The following is a 14,256-nucleotide window of genomic DNA, read 5'->3' as shown; positions in this document are numbered from 1 at the left end:
TGGGTGGTACCTGTGGTAATGGTCATAGTTGAAGGTCATATTTATAATCTTTAGTGGCAGATTCACAGTCCAGTCCACACCAACACATTTATTCACATATAGTTATAGGGTTAATAAAAAATACAACTAATGTATAAACTGACCTTGACAAAGTAGTTTAACCCAGCTACAGTTTGTGTCTTGTAGGATATGGCTTCGAAAATCTCATATGTCTCTCCTCTCTGCTCCTCCACATGACTCTTCACCTGAACAGCACAAGATTCAGTCAGAAAACAGAAGTTTCTTAGGTCATTTGCTCGTCTCCACGGATGAATTAGTTTTCCTGAAATATTCCGCAGTATTACATTAAACACATCTAATGGTGTTTCCTCATCACAAACATACCTGGAGTTGTGTTTTGTTTCATTCACACATGATAAAATGAACTAGCTCTGTTTTGATTTTGAAGACAATCAGGTACTGCACCCTTAATGCCAAAGTGGGAATCTTTCCAGGCAAAGCAATGCAAGCAGAAGGTGTGGGACACACCCTCAACAAAAAGGTTCCATAGTATAGCTTTAAGTGTGTGATACTTACAGAGTTACAGATGGCCTGCACCTCTGGGTCCGCAGGTTGGGACTCTCCAATGCCTCCAACCATGAACTTCTTTGGATCTATAGGTTCCATGTCTGTGGTCTTCTGCTCCAAGTCAGACATCCAGTCGTCTGTGGACTCCTGAACTCTGCGGAGGACTGGCCCACTGTTGGTGTGAGGCAGTCCTACAAACACATGGAGGTCCAGATGTTTGTTCCCTCCAATGTGGACCTAAACAAGCAAAAGAATGAAGGAATATTTCACATTTAGGGCTGGCAAAAGTATTGAAAATCAGAAACTAATCCATTCTAAAACTAGTATCAAAACTAGAAACTCCTTTTTCACAGGTATTGATACTGAAAGAGTCCACTTGACAGAAATTAACTTTTCCTGAATATGTTTACAATGATGTTGAGCTGTATCTTTCACATGTATAAGACACATAGACTAGTATACACCCATGGTCCACTGTGAATCTACCTGGACACGGAGGGATTACACAGATATAAGGCCACATGGGAATAGTACACAAAGTACTACCATTTAATATGGAAAATTACAGTATATTGTCTAAAAAAAGAGTGTTTTTATTAACACTACGATATCGGGATCAGTATTGAGTATCGAGTCTATTCCTCAGTATCGAAACTGAGTTTGATATTTTAGTATGGAGACATCACTACTCACAATGATGTTTGTCAAATGGCTGAATACAGTGTGCAGTGGTTGGTTTAAGACATATTATGGGATAAGCCCCATTCACACACGTAGCCTGACCCGGGAATTTAACTGAATTTTTCCAGAACAGGGTCATGTGTGAACGAAGCAAGTAAAGTGCCCGCACTATGGCTTTGTTTCCTTGGTTACGAGCTTGGTTTGATGAAATGGTATGAATAATATTGTGAGTTTTGTTTTTGTCATCGGGCTCAGCCCTGATCGAAGCCCACTGACCTTGACAAAGTAGTTATATCCAGCTACGGTTTGTTTCTTGTAGGTTTTTGCCTCAAAAATGTCATATTTCTGACCTGTCTTCTCCTCCACATGACTCTTCACCTGGACAACACAAAACACAAGCAACAGCATGAAAGCCACAGTCTGGAACTTTCTGACACCTGCATGATTCCATGGAAACAGAAGGTTAGAGTTAAAGTTAATAGAAAGTGGGGATAGATGAGTTCATGCCATACTGTGAAAGATTACAGTCAAAGCAACAACGTTTCCATGGAAACCAGCAGGAGGAGGAGTCAGGTTTGTGGAGATGCGAGTATAAAATACTTTTATTTTTTGGCTAAAAAGTGACATACTGTGGCTTTAAAATGTGTTCCCACACACAATACAGGTGTATATAAACTGTGATAATTTTCAGGTCGGGTCTACCAGCTGCATGGCTCCATGGAGATGTTAATGCTGTGAATGTTCCTCAGTATGACATTACACTTATTTGTCTCCATGGAGACATGCTGGTAACATTCTAGACCAAGGTTGTTTCACAGAGCCTCCTTGGCTGTGGGACTCCTCCAAAGTCACTTCCTTTCAAGACAAGAGTCCATCCTCAGCCAAACACAGAGCTCATGGAACAGGCTTCAGAGTGAATGAGCAGAAACAAAACAATAAATAAATCTCCTTTAGTGGATGAAAAAATAAATGAAATCATCAGGAAAGTCATATTTTAATATGATGCAAACAAATAAAAGTACAAGACAAGACAGTTGTGTGTCCCTGGGAAAATGCAACTAAACAGGACAGATGCTTGTGGAGGACATGAACACCACTTGGATGGCCTGGATGCCCTGCCATGCCCTGAATAGACCGAGGGAAGGAAACATACTTAGGCTTTGAGAAACACCCCAAGTTACAGGTCAGATCTGTGGAGAGGTGATCCCACTCACAGAAAGATTACATGTTTTTCAAGGTGTATTTTATCAATAAAAAAGTGTAACAAAGTTTAGACAAATATTGAGTGGACACGCCCTCAGCAGAAAAAATCCACAGTAAAGCTTGAAGTGTGTGATACTTACAGAGTTACAGATGGCCTGCACCTCTGGGTCTGCAGGTTGGGACTCTCCAATGCCTCCAAGCATGAACCTCTTTGGATCTATAGGTTCCCGTTCTTTGATTTCCTGCTTCAAAAAAAAAAGTTCCATTCACATGACAGAAATTAACCTTCCCTGAGTAGCTTTAGAATGATCTTAGTTTGAAAGACAATCGGGTACAGCACCCTTAATTAATGCTTTAGTGGGAAACTTTCCAGGCAAAGCAATGCAAGCAGAACATGGTGGACTCCCTCAACAGAAAGGTTCCGTAGTGTCGCTTTAAGCCTGTGATACTTACAATCTCATAGATGACCGGCTTCTCTGGGCACCTGACCTCCGGCTGTCTGGTGAATACACACAGGAAGCCCTCTGGATGTAAAAGCTCACGTTCTGTGACTTTGTCTGTGGACTCCTGAACACTGCGGAGGACTGGCCCACTGTTGGTGTGAGGCAGTCCCACAAACACTACGAGGTCCAGATGTTTGTTCCCTCCAATGTGGACCTAAACAAGCAGAAGATTCAATGAGGAACAGAAAGTGGAGCCAAGATTAATGACAAGTTTGTGGAGCTGGTTCCAAACAAATACTGAGAAGGTTCAACATTTGTGGATCATCATTTTGGAGCTTTATTCCAATAACAGTGAATCTCCCATAGCCTCATATAGAGCTGTAGAGTGTGATGTCACTTCCTGTCCATCAGCTGATTGAAATCAATGAACATGTCGAAATGTCCTCTTTTTTTAAATAGCAAAGGCGCATCGTTAAACAGAGACTGAGTCATTTAAAGATAACATGGTCATTAGCATGGATCTATGCTTATAACTGTGACAGAAAGTGTACGATGGAGGCTGAGGTAAGAAGCTAGGCTAGGCTAAGCTTGCGTTAGCAGTGCGTGGCAGTTAGTGAGATACACACACTGGTAATCCTATGTTATGATAATTACCAGAGTATTTACGTATTTGACACTGTTTGAGGTTGAACACTTTTGAAATGTAACTGTCTGTAGTTTGATGAAGAAAGAACAAAAACAAAGAAACAAATCAGCTGTGAAGTTTCGGGTTGGACCCGGAAGTGACATAGTCACTTAACAACTCTATAGGCCCATGCGGTCCATCTGAAATGATGACATCATCAAATTGTAGAAGGTGAACACAGCCTATTGGAGCTTGAAGGTCATGTGACAGGTGTTCATGTTATTCCCGTGTTTGGTGGGTGGTACCTGTGGTAATGGTCATAGTTGAAGGTCATATTTATAATCTTTAGTGGCAGATTCACAGTCCAGTCCACACCAACACATTTATTCACATATAGTTATAGGGTTAATAAAAAATACAACTAATGTATAAACTGACCTTGACAAAGTAGTTTAACCCAGCTACAGTTTGTGTCTTGTAGGATATGGCTTCGAAAATCTCATATGTCTCTCCTCTCTGCTCCTCCACATGACTCTTCACCTGAACAGCACAAGATTCAGTCAGAAAACAGAAGTTTCTTAGGTCATTTGCTCGTCTCCACGGATGAATTAGTTTTCCTGAAATATTCCGCAGTATTACATTAAACACATCTAATGGTGTTTCCTCATCACAAACATACCTGGAGTTGTGTTTTGTTTCATTCACACATGATAAAATGAACTAGCTCTGTTTTGATTTTGAAGACAATCAGGTACTGCACCCTTAATGCCAAAGTGGGAATCTTTCCAGGCAAAGCAATGCAAGCAGAAGGTGTGGGACACACCCTCAACAAAAAGGTTCCATAGTATAGCTTTAAGTGTGTGATACTTACAGAGTTACAGATGGCCTGCACCTCTGGGTCCGCAGGTTGGGACTCTCCAATGCCTCCAACCATGAACTTCTTTGGATCTATAGGTTCCATGTCTGTGGTCTTCTGCTCCAAGTCAGACATCCAGTCGTCTGTGGACTCCTGAACTCTGCGGAGGACTGGCCCACTGTTGGTGTGAGGCAGTCCTACAAACACATGGAGGTCCAGGTGTTTGTTCCCTACAATGTGGACCTAAACAAGCAAAAGAATGAAGGAATATTTCACATTTAGGGCTGGCAAAAGTATTGAAAATCAGAAACTAATCCATTCTAAAACTAGTATCAAAACTAGAAACTCCTTTTTCACAGGTATTGATACTGAAAGAGTCCACTTGACAGAAATTAACTTTTCCTGAATATGTTTACAATGATGTTGAGCTGTATCTTTCACATGTATAAGACACATAGACTAGTATACACCCATGGTCCACTGTGAATCTACCTGGACACGGAGGGATTACACAGATATAAGGCCACATGGGAATAGTACACAAAGTACTACCATTTAATATGGAAAATTACAGTATATTGTCTAAAAAAAGAGTGTTTTTATTAACACTACGATATCGGGATCAGTATTGAGTATCGAGTCTATTCCTCAGTATCGAAACTGAGTTTGATATTTTAGTATGGAGACATCACTACTCACAATGATGTTTGTCAAATGGCTGAATACAGTGTGCAGTGGTTGGTTTAAGACATATTATGGGATAAGCCCCATTCACACACGTAGCCTGACCCGGGAATTTAACTGAATTTTTCCAGAACAGGGTCATGTGTGAACGAAGCAAGTAAAGTGCCCGCACTATGGCTTTGTTTCCTTGGTTACGAGCTTGGTTTGATGAAATGGTATGAATAATATTGTGAGTTTTGTTTTTGTCATCGGGCTCAGCCCTGATCGAAGCCCACTGACCTTGACAAAGTAGTTATATCCAGCTACGGTTTGTTTCTTGTAGGTTTTTGCCTCAAAAATGTCATATTTCTGACCTGTCTTCTCCTCCACATGACTCTTCACCTGGACAACACAAAACACAAGCAAGAGCATGAAAGCCACAGTCTGGAACTTTCTGACACCTGCATGATTCCATGGAAACAGAAGGTTAGAGTTAAAGTTAATAGAAAGTGGGGATAGATGAGTTCATGCCATACTGTGAAAGATTACAGTCAAAGCAACAACGTTTCCATGGAAACCAGCAGGAGGAGGAGTCAGGTTTGTGGAGATGCGAGTATAAAATACTTTTATTTTTTGGCTAAAAAGTGACATACTGTGGCTTTAAAATGTGTTCCCACACACAATACAGGTGTATATAAACTGTGATAATTTTCAGGTCGGGTCTACCAGCTGCATGGCTCCATGGAGATGTTAATGCTGTGAATGTTCCTCAGTATGACATTACACTTATTTGTCTCCATGGAGACATGCTGGTAACATTCTAGACCAAGGTTGTTCACAGAGCCTCCTTGGCTGTGGGCTCCTCCAAAGTCACTTCCTTTCAAGACAAGAGTCCATCCTCAGCCAAACACAGAGCTCATGGAACAGGCTTCAGAGTGAATGAGCAGAAACAAACAATAAATAAATCTCCTTTTAGTGGATGAAAAAATAAATGAAATTAAAACATGCCAAGCATGCTGTATAAAGCGCCCTCGCTCCACTGCCCGTTCTGGACCAGCCGGGGGTACATCGCCACTCTACGGAGATCCTGCGTTTCGCTTCCCTTCTTACATCGGCTCCTCTCCCCCCCAAAATCAGTCAACTGAGTAATACTACTCTCATTTATTCCAATGCCGTGTAGCATTTATCACATTTGTCACGCCTGCTACGGTTGGCAATAGATGTATTTCTTTCCATTGGCCCCTCCCATCCGTTTGCTGCTCACGTTTGACAACGCCAAATGTCAATGCCCCCTTGAATTTTAAGATGTTTTATGTCACAAGTAATTTTTTTGCGCCTTCCAATTCAAAATTTCCAAGTGGCAGCGCCTGTGGAGCAATATCATGTCTGACCGATGTAAATTGTATATGTATGTGTTCAGATCCACATTTTTGAAAAAAAATGTATATTAATGCCAGGAAATAGGACACTGCATGTGTGAGTTACGCGCAATTTATAAGTTCAAAATATTGCTTTTTTTATTCCAGGCTGGCCACACCCACATTTTATAAATTAAAAAAATTAGGAAGAATAGTCTCTAATCCACACATGGGTCTAGTTCATTTTGACCAATTTGCAAGTTTGTTGAATGAAAATCCAAGGTGCAAAAAATCCAAATGTGAGAGGTAAAGTTTTGGAAAAATGGGTTTCGCCCACAATGGCCGTCTTCCTGTAGGGTTTAGAGTGGGGTCATAATATAATTTTTACTTGTCTTGACATGTTCTATGTTTGTACCAAATTTCATTTGTCTACAATGAAAAAAGTCTCTCATTGACATAATGCATTTTGATTTTTGAGGTGGCGCTATTGAGTCATTTTGATACGTAAATTTTTTTCCACATGGAAATAACAACTTGTTTGCCAATCTTGAATTTTTAGGCCATAGTTTGATTGAGTGTAGAGCATCTATTTAGTCTACAACAAAGTGCAGTACTCTGAACCCATTCATTTCAATGACACATTATTATGTTACCACGGCAATATACGTTGAAATAGAGGTATGTTCTCATTGGCTTTTGTGTTCAGTTGCGAAGCCAAATGTCATGTCGAATTTCAAAATGTTACGTCCAAAGTAATTTTTTTGGTACATCAAAAGTTCAAGGGGGCGCTGTGGAGCAATTTATTGTCTTGACCTGTGTAAATTGTATATCTATGTGTTCAGATCATCAGTTGAATAAAAAGTATATTCATGCTGGAACGTAGGACACTAACTGTGTGAGTTACATGCATTTAAAACTTTACAAAATGGTTTTTTTCTTTGCCAGGCTCGCCACACCCACATTTATTAACTTAGAAAATTCCAAAAGAGTTGCTTATAATCCACATAAGTGTAGTTCCTTTTGACCAATTTTTCATGTTTCTCGAATGAAAATCCACGGCGCAAAAAATCCAAACGTGAGAGGTAAAATTTTTGAAAAATAGGGGTTCCGCCGACAATGGCCGACTTCCTGTAGGGTTTAGGGTGGGGTCATAATATAATTTTTTACTTGTCTTGACATCTTCTATGTTATACCAAATTTCATTAGTCTACGATGAGAAAGGTCTCTCATTGCCGTAATGTATTTCAAATTTTGAGGTGGCGCTATTGAGTCATTTTTAAACATTAATTTTTTTAAAGATCAAAATAAAAACCTTGAATTTTGGGTCCAATAAATTGACTTTTCCTTAACGTTCAGGGGGTCAAAAGTGGATTCAAATTCGCGACCACAAATAACAAGAATAATAATATGGAAACACATTTTCCACCTATTATTTTTCTCCTAAACCATAACAGCTACAAGTCATGTGACTTTCTCACATTGTGCCACATCACAAATAAGGCCCCTGTGAATTTTTTCACACCGATCCTACGAAAAATCGATTGTCTTCTACGAATTTTGAAAATGAAATTTGAAGAGGGCGCTAGAGAGTCATTTGTGAGAGAGTGCCCTTGATTTGCATATCATTGCGTTCAGCTCACAAATGTGCATAAACGCTGTATTAGCGTTTTCCCAACAAAAAAATGTGTGAAAGATAAATATTTTATTGAAATATTGCCAAAAATTGCGATTTTGTTGAAAATTCACCCTGACCACACCCAAAGTCATAATCAAAATGTAATTGTTAATCTTTAATCACACATGGGTTTAGAGGGATTTGACCAAATTTAGACGTGTTTGTGATGAAAACTGTGCGAGAAAAATGTCCTGAATGCGAGGGTGTGCACTTTTGGTCGTTCCCGGGTTTGATCCAAATATGGCCGGCTCCTGTCGGGCTCCCATTGGCCCCATGTCGTCTTTCGTTATTTTTTCTCGGGGTCTTTTGTGACAATTAGAGCTCGTCGAGTTCTAATTTTTTTACAACCACTCACTGCCATGTCGGGGCGTGTTTTACTACTTGATTTTGCCATTTTCCGGGTTTCAGACGCGGTTTTAATGAGTCCCTCGCCGGGACGGAGTTCCCAGGCTCGGGCCTAATAATGGGAACGCATTTTCCACCCATTATTTTTCTCCTAAACCATAACAGATACAGTCATGTGACTTTCTCACATTGTGCCCCATCACAAATGAGGCCCCTGTGAATTTTTCCACAAGTCTACAACAAAGCGATTGTCTTCGACGAATTTTTGAATATAAAATTTGAAGAGGGCGCTAGAGAGCCATTTTCTGAGAGAGTGTCTTGATTTGCATATCATTGCGTTCAGCTCACAAATGGGCATAAACGCTGTATTAGCGTTTTCCCAACAAAAAATGTGTGAACGAGAAATATTTTTTTGAAATATTCATAAATTTGCGATTTTGTTGAAAATTCACCCTGACCACACCCAAAGTCATAATCAAAATGTAATTGATAATCTTTACTCACACATGGGTTTAGTGGGATTTGGCCAAATTTGACGTGTTTCTGATGAAACTGTGCGAGAAAATGTCCTGAATGCGAGGGTGCGGACTTTTGTCGTTCCCGGGTTTGATCCAATATGGCCGACTTTCTTGTACATTTTAGGGCGGGGGCCATAATATCATTTTTGTCATGTCCCGACATGTACTATTTTTTGATGTGAGTTTCAGATTTTTAAGTTGACTTTTTCCCGAGTCGGGCTCCCATTGGCCCCATGAAAATCAAAGTTTGAGGTGGCGCTGTGGAGCAATATAAATGTCTGGCCTGTGTAAATTGTATATCTATGTGTTCAGATCAACATTTTGAATAAAAAGTATGTTCATGCCGGGACGTAGGACACTAACTGTGTGAGTTACATGCAATTAAAAACTTTTAAAAAATGGCTTTTTTCTTTGCAGGCTGGCCACACCCTCATTTTATTACTTAGAAAATTCCAAAAGAGTTGCTTATAATCCCACATGGGTCTAGTTCATTTTGAACCAATTTGCACATTTTTGATATGAACATTTGAGGCGCAAAAATTCAAATGTGAGAGGTAAAATTTGAAAAAATGGGGTTCCGCCCACAATGGCCGACTTCCTGTAGGGTTTAGGGTGGGGTCATAATATAATTTTTTACTTGTCTTGACATGTCCCTACGTTTGTATCAAATTTCATTTGTCTACGATGAAAAAGGTCTCTCATTGCCGCAATGTATTTCAAATTTTGAGGTGGCGCTATTGAGGTCATTTTCGTACATGAATTTTTTTGAACATTAAAATACAAAATTTTTCACCAATCTTGAATTTTGGGTCCAATAAAATTGACTTTTTCGTTAATGTTCCAGGGGGTCAAAAGTGGATTCAAAGTCGCGACCAAAATAAGAATAATAATAATGGAAACGCATTTTCCACCTATTATTTTTCTCCTAAACCCATAACAGCTACAGTCATGTGACTTTCCTCACATTGTGCCCCATCACAAATAAGGCCCCTGTGAATTTTTTCATACGTCCACGACAAATCGATTGTCTTCTACGAATTTTTGAAAATGAAATTTGAAGAGGGCGCTAGAGAGCCATTTTGTGAGAGAGTGCCTTGATTTGCATATCATTGCATTCAGCTCAACAAATGTGCATATAAACGCTGTATTAGCGTTTTCCCAACAAAAAATGTGTGAAAGATAAATATTTTATTGAAATATTGCAAAAATTGCGATTTTGTTGAAAATTCACCCTGACCACACCCAAAGTCATAATCAAAATGTAATTGTTAATCTTTAATCACACATGGGTTTAGAGGGATTTGACCAAATTTGACGTGTTTCTGATGAAAACTGTGCAAGAAAATGTCCTGAATGTGAGGGTGCGCACTTTTGTCGTTCCCGGGTTTGATCCAATATGGCCGGCGTCCTGTACATTTTAGGGCAGGGCCATAATATCATTTTTGTCATATCCCGACATGTACTATTTCTTGATGTGAGTTTCGGATTTTTACGTCAACTTTTTTCCGAGTCGGGCTCCCATTGGCCCCATGAAAATCAAAGTTTGAGGTGGCGCTACCGAGTCGTCTTTCGTTATTTTTTCTCGGGGTCTTTTGTGACAATTAGAGCTCGTCGAGTTCTAATTTTTGACACCACTCACTGCCATGTCGGGGCGTGTTTACTACTTGATTTTTGCCATTTTCCGGGTTTCAGACGCGGTTTTAATCATCAGGAAAGTCATATTTTAATATGATGCAAACAAATAAAAGTACAAGACAAGACAGTTGTGTGTCCCTGGGAAAATGCAACTAAACAGGACAGATGCTTGTGGAGGACATGAACACCACTTGGATGGCCTGGATGCCCTGCCATGCCCTGAATAGACCGAGGGAAGGAAACATACTTAGGCTTTGAGAAACACCCCAAGTTACAGGTCAGATCTGTGGAGAGGTGATCCCACTCACAGAAAGATTACATGTTTTTCAAGGTGTATTTTATCAATAAAAAAGTGTAACAAAGTTTAGACAAATATTGAGTGGACACGCCCTCAGCAGAAAAAATCCACAGTAAAGCTTTAAGTGTGTGATACTTACAGAGTCACAGATGGCCTGCACCTCTGGGTCCGCAGGCTGGGACTCTCCAATGCCTCCACAGATGAACTCCTTTGGATCTATACGTTCCATGTCTCTGATGTTCTGATGTTCTGTCACATTCTGTCTCCTTTAAGTTTTAAGGTGAGAGTTCCCTGAGGCGACTGGCGCATACCAAGAGAACACGCCTTTGTAACCTGGTTTGAACTTTACGCAGGGATCAGATATCAGACATCAGACAGGGCCGCAGTTTGCACAGAAGAATTAAAGATGTGATCTGTTATTAACTAAAAATATGAAATCTTGTCAAAAGCCAACAACCAAAATAGTTTTAATGTGTGTTTGGTAAAGTGGGCCATTTGAGGATATGGTTTGGATTTGGACTCCTGTAACTGTCTATTTTATGATAATGATCTTAAATCTTAAATGCACTAAATTCTAGAGAAGGGAGGGGCCAGATAGGGGGAGCCTTCAACAGTAAAAAAAAAACCAAACAAAAAACAAGAAATACACTTGCAAATAGTAGCCTTCATGACCTCTTTTCTTTCAGTACAAGATAAGGTGAGGTACACTTTACTGTCCCTCTATGGACAAGACTTGGTCAGGACAACCTTAGCTGGAGAATTTCACCTATGGTGCATGTTTTGGGTAGGAAACCCACACGGGAAACGACACAGACACGTGGAGAACATGCAAACTTTAAACAGACTCAGGGAGAACATGCAAACTCCACACAGAATGGCCTGGGTGACCTGGCAAATGCACCCAGAACTGGCCTCACACAGGGCCGGTGGGCCTCACACAGGGCCGGTGGACCTCACACAGGGCCGGTGGGCCTCACACAGGGCATTTTTACTCCATTAACAGAGATTTGGGGCATGTCCTATGGTTCATTTTGACCTCTTTCACTGTTGGACTTTCTAACTCTGCTGTTTAAATCAGTGATCCTGTTCAGGCCTGAGGCAACTGCTGCTAGGACTTTGGGTGTTGAACGGAAACTGAGTCATACTTCTGTGTCGGTCTGTAATCACAGTGCTCTAACAAAGCACATAAACAAGTGAAACAGTGAAACATAATCTTATTGCTCAGATGCCAAAGGGTGCGTGCACTTCCTCAACCGGTTCTTTGTACAACAGAATCTGATTAAACACCTGGGCTATTTTTGAAAAACACAATTTTGACAAACACAATCTACAATTCCTCCATCTGAACATATTAAAATCAGAACTATTCCTTAGACTGCCCTTCTCAGAGCTTTGAGCCGTGTTCCTCAAACTGTTCTTCAGAGGTTTGAGCCGTGTTCCTCAAACTGTTCTTCAGAGCTTTGAGCCGTGTTCCTCAAACTTTCCTTCAGAGCTTTGAGCCGTGTTCCTCAAACTGTTCTTCTCAGAGCTTTGAGCCATGTTTTTCAAACTGTTCTTCAGAGCTTTGAGCCATGTTCTTCAAACGGTTCTTCTCAGAGCTTTCAGCCACTTTCTTCGGACTGTTCTTCTAAGAGCCTTGATCCATGTTCTACAAACTGTTCCTCAGAGCTTTGAGCCGTGTTCCTCAAACTGTTCTTCAGAGCTTTGAGCCGTGTTCCTCAAACTGTTCTTCAGAGGTTTGAGCCGTGTTCTTCAGACTGTTCTTCTCAGAGCTTTGAGCTGTGTTCTTCAATTTATGTTTTTCAATTTATTGAACTGCAATAGTGCCATAAATCGATACTCACAAAAAAACCCCCATTATTTTACACATATTTTCTCCTAATATTCTTCTGTTTCTATTGGCTCTTTCTGTTGTGATAGTTTTTATAATGTAAATAAGAGCTGTCATTCATTCCCTCTAGTGTGACTCAAGTTTATCTAAGTCCCATACTGCCCCCTTCTGTCTGCTCCTGCACAAACACCTCTCCAGATCAGAGGTGAGTGGATCCTACTTACTTACATGGAGCAACTTTTTAAAGAAATGGTACTTTTCAGAGTACTTTTCTAGCAGCCTATTTTTACTCTTACTCAAGTAATATATAGTGCAGTGTAACAGTACTCTCACTCGGCTGAAAATTGGGCTTCCTCTTCCGACTGTAAGTGAGTCTAAAGTGACTTGAGCTTTATGTAACAATGTGAAATGATTTGAACATTTGTGTTTCTGGCTCTTTCAGATATAATTTAGTTTGGATCATTTAGTTTGGACCTGGTTTAATCCTGGTTTAGATTTGGATTGGATTTGGTTTGGTCCTGTTTCAGTCATGGTTTAGTCCTGGTTTAGTCATGGTTTAGTCCTGGTTTAGACCTGGTTTAGACCTGGTTTAGATCTGGTTTAGTCCCAGTTTGAACTGTTGTGTTTCTGGCTCCTTCAGCTCTGATTTAGTTTGGCAAATTTTTGTGGCTCTTGAAAATTCCCCATTTAGTGACTTATTTCATGTTTTGTCACATTCACTAAAATTATAAATAAGATGTGACATCCAACAGTTATTCTTCAATTTTTTCCAATTACATTTTTGGCTACTCTACATCTCTGCTTCTGATTTGCATATGAGCTCTGCCAAAACCCTGAGATGTCTGCAGTTTAAACATGACACAAACTGCACACTGAGCATACAACAGGAACACACCAGAAGAACACACGAGAGGAACACACTAGAGGAACACACAACAGGAACACAGAAGAGGAACACACAACAGGAACACAGAAGAGGAACACACAACAGGAACAGATGAGAGGAGCACACACCAGGAACACATGAGAGGAACACACTAGAGGAACACACAACAGGAACACATGAGAGGAACACACAACAGGAACAATGAGAGGAACACACAAGGGGAACACACAAAAGGAAAACATTTGCATCACATTTTTTTTGTAAGAAACATATTTGATTTTTTTGGGGAAAAAATCTGTTCCTGTTATAGCCTCAGAACTGTATGAGTTTTGTAGTGTGTCTAATTTGTCACATGTCTGAATACGACCCCTGACCTCTGACCGTGTGCAGGCCTCAGGGTCAGGCCTCACATTATTTTCATTAATTGCTTTATCAAAAATGCTAATTGTCATATCAATTAAATAAATAATTAAAAAGCCAAATGTAAATATCTTTAACCAGGCTCTGGTGCCACCTGCTTCAGCTCACTTTGTCCCACTTCTGTCTCCATTTTGAAATGTGGACCCAGACTAACAGTGGCTTGGTGCAGTGAGGCTTGTGACAGATCTGATCCTCCTCTGGGTGGGGCACTGAACATGTCACTGCTGCTTTCTGTTATTGTTGTCATTAAAC

The 14,256-nt window shown here is 40.3% G+C and overlaps 1 protein-coding gene across 16 annotated transcripts in view; it reads right to left on the bottom strand.

Moving 5' to 3' along the window:
• Nucleotides 1-11,123, bottom strand: part of LOC117378954 (uncharacterized) — a 32,896-nt gene extending 21,773 nt beyond the window's left edge. For 11 of the 16 annotated variants that reach the window (XM_055225516.1, XM_055225531.1, XM_055225528.1 and 8 more), the window contains exons 1-9: nucleotides 11,007-11,123; nucleotides 5,339-5,440; nucleotides 4,391-4,618; nucleotides 3,958-4,059; nucleotides 2,905-3,108; nucleotides 2,592-2,696; nucleotides 1,525-1,626; nucleotides 577-804; nucleotides 144-245 (exon numbers count right to left, since the gene is read on the bottom strand). In XM_055225516.1, the coding sequence (XP_055081491.1) occupies nucleotides 144-245; nucleotides 577-804; nucleotides 1,525-1,626; nucleotides 2,592-2,696; nucleotides 2,905-3,108; nucleotides 3,958-4,059; nucleotides 4,391-4,618; nucleotides 5,339-5,440; nucleotides 11,007-11,096 (1,263 nt within the window). In that variant the 5' untranslated portion in view covers nucleotides 11,097-11,123. The remainder of the gene's footprint in view (nucleotides 1-143; nucleotides 246-576; nucleotides 805-1,524; nucleotides 1,627-2,591; nucleotides 2,697-2,904; nucleotides 3,109-3,957; nucleotides 4,060-4,390; nucleotides 4,619-5,338; nucleotides 5,441-11,006) is intronic. The other 5 variants (XM_055225517.1, XM_055225527.1, XM_055225521.1 and 2 more) reach the window with 5 other exon arrangements.
• Nucleotides 11,124-14,256: the final 3,133 nt, after the last annotated feature.

The sequence above is a fragment of the Periophthalmus magnuspinnatus genome, chromosome 11 (assembly GCF_009829125.3).
Source record: "Periophthalmus magnuspinnatus isolate fPerMag1 chromosome 11, fPerMag1.2.pri, whole genome shotgun sequence".
NCBI classification, from domain to species: Eukaryota; Metazoa; Chordata; class Actinopteri; order Gobiiformes; family Gobiidae; genus Periophthalmus; species Periophthalmus magnuspinnatus.
This window is presented reverse-complemented; position numbering and strand designations above follow the sequence as displayed.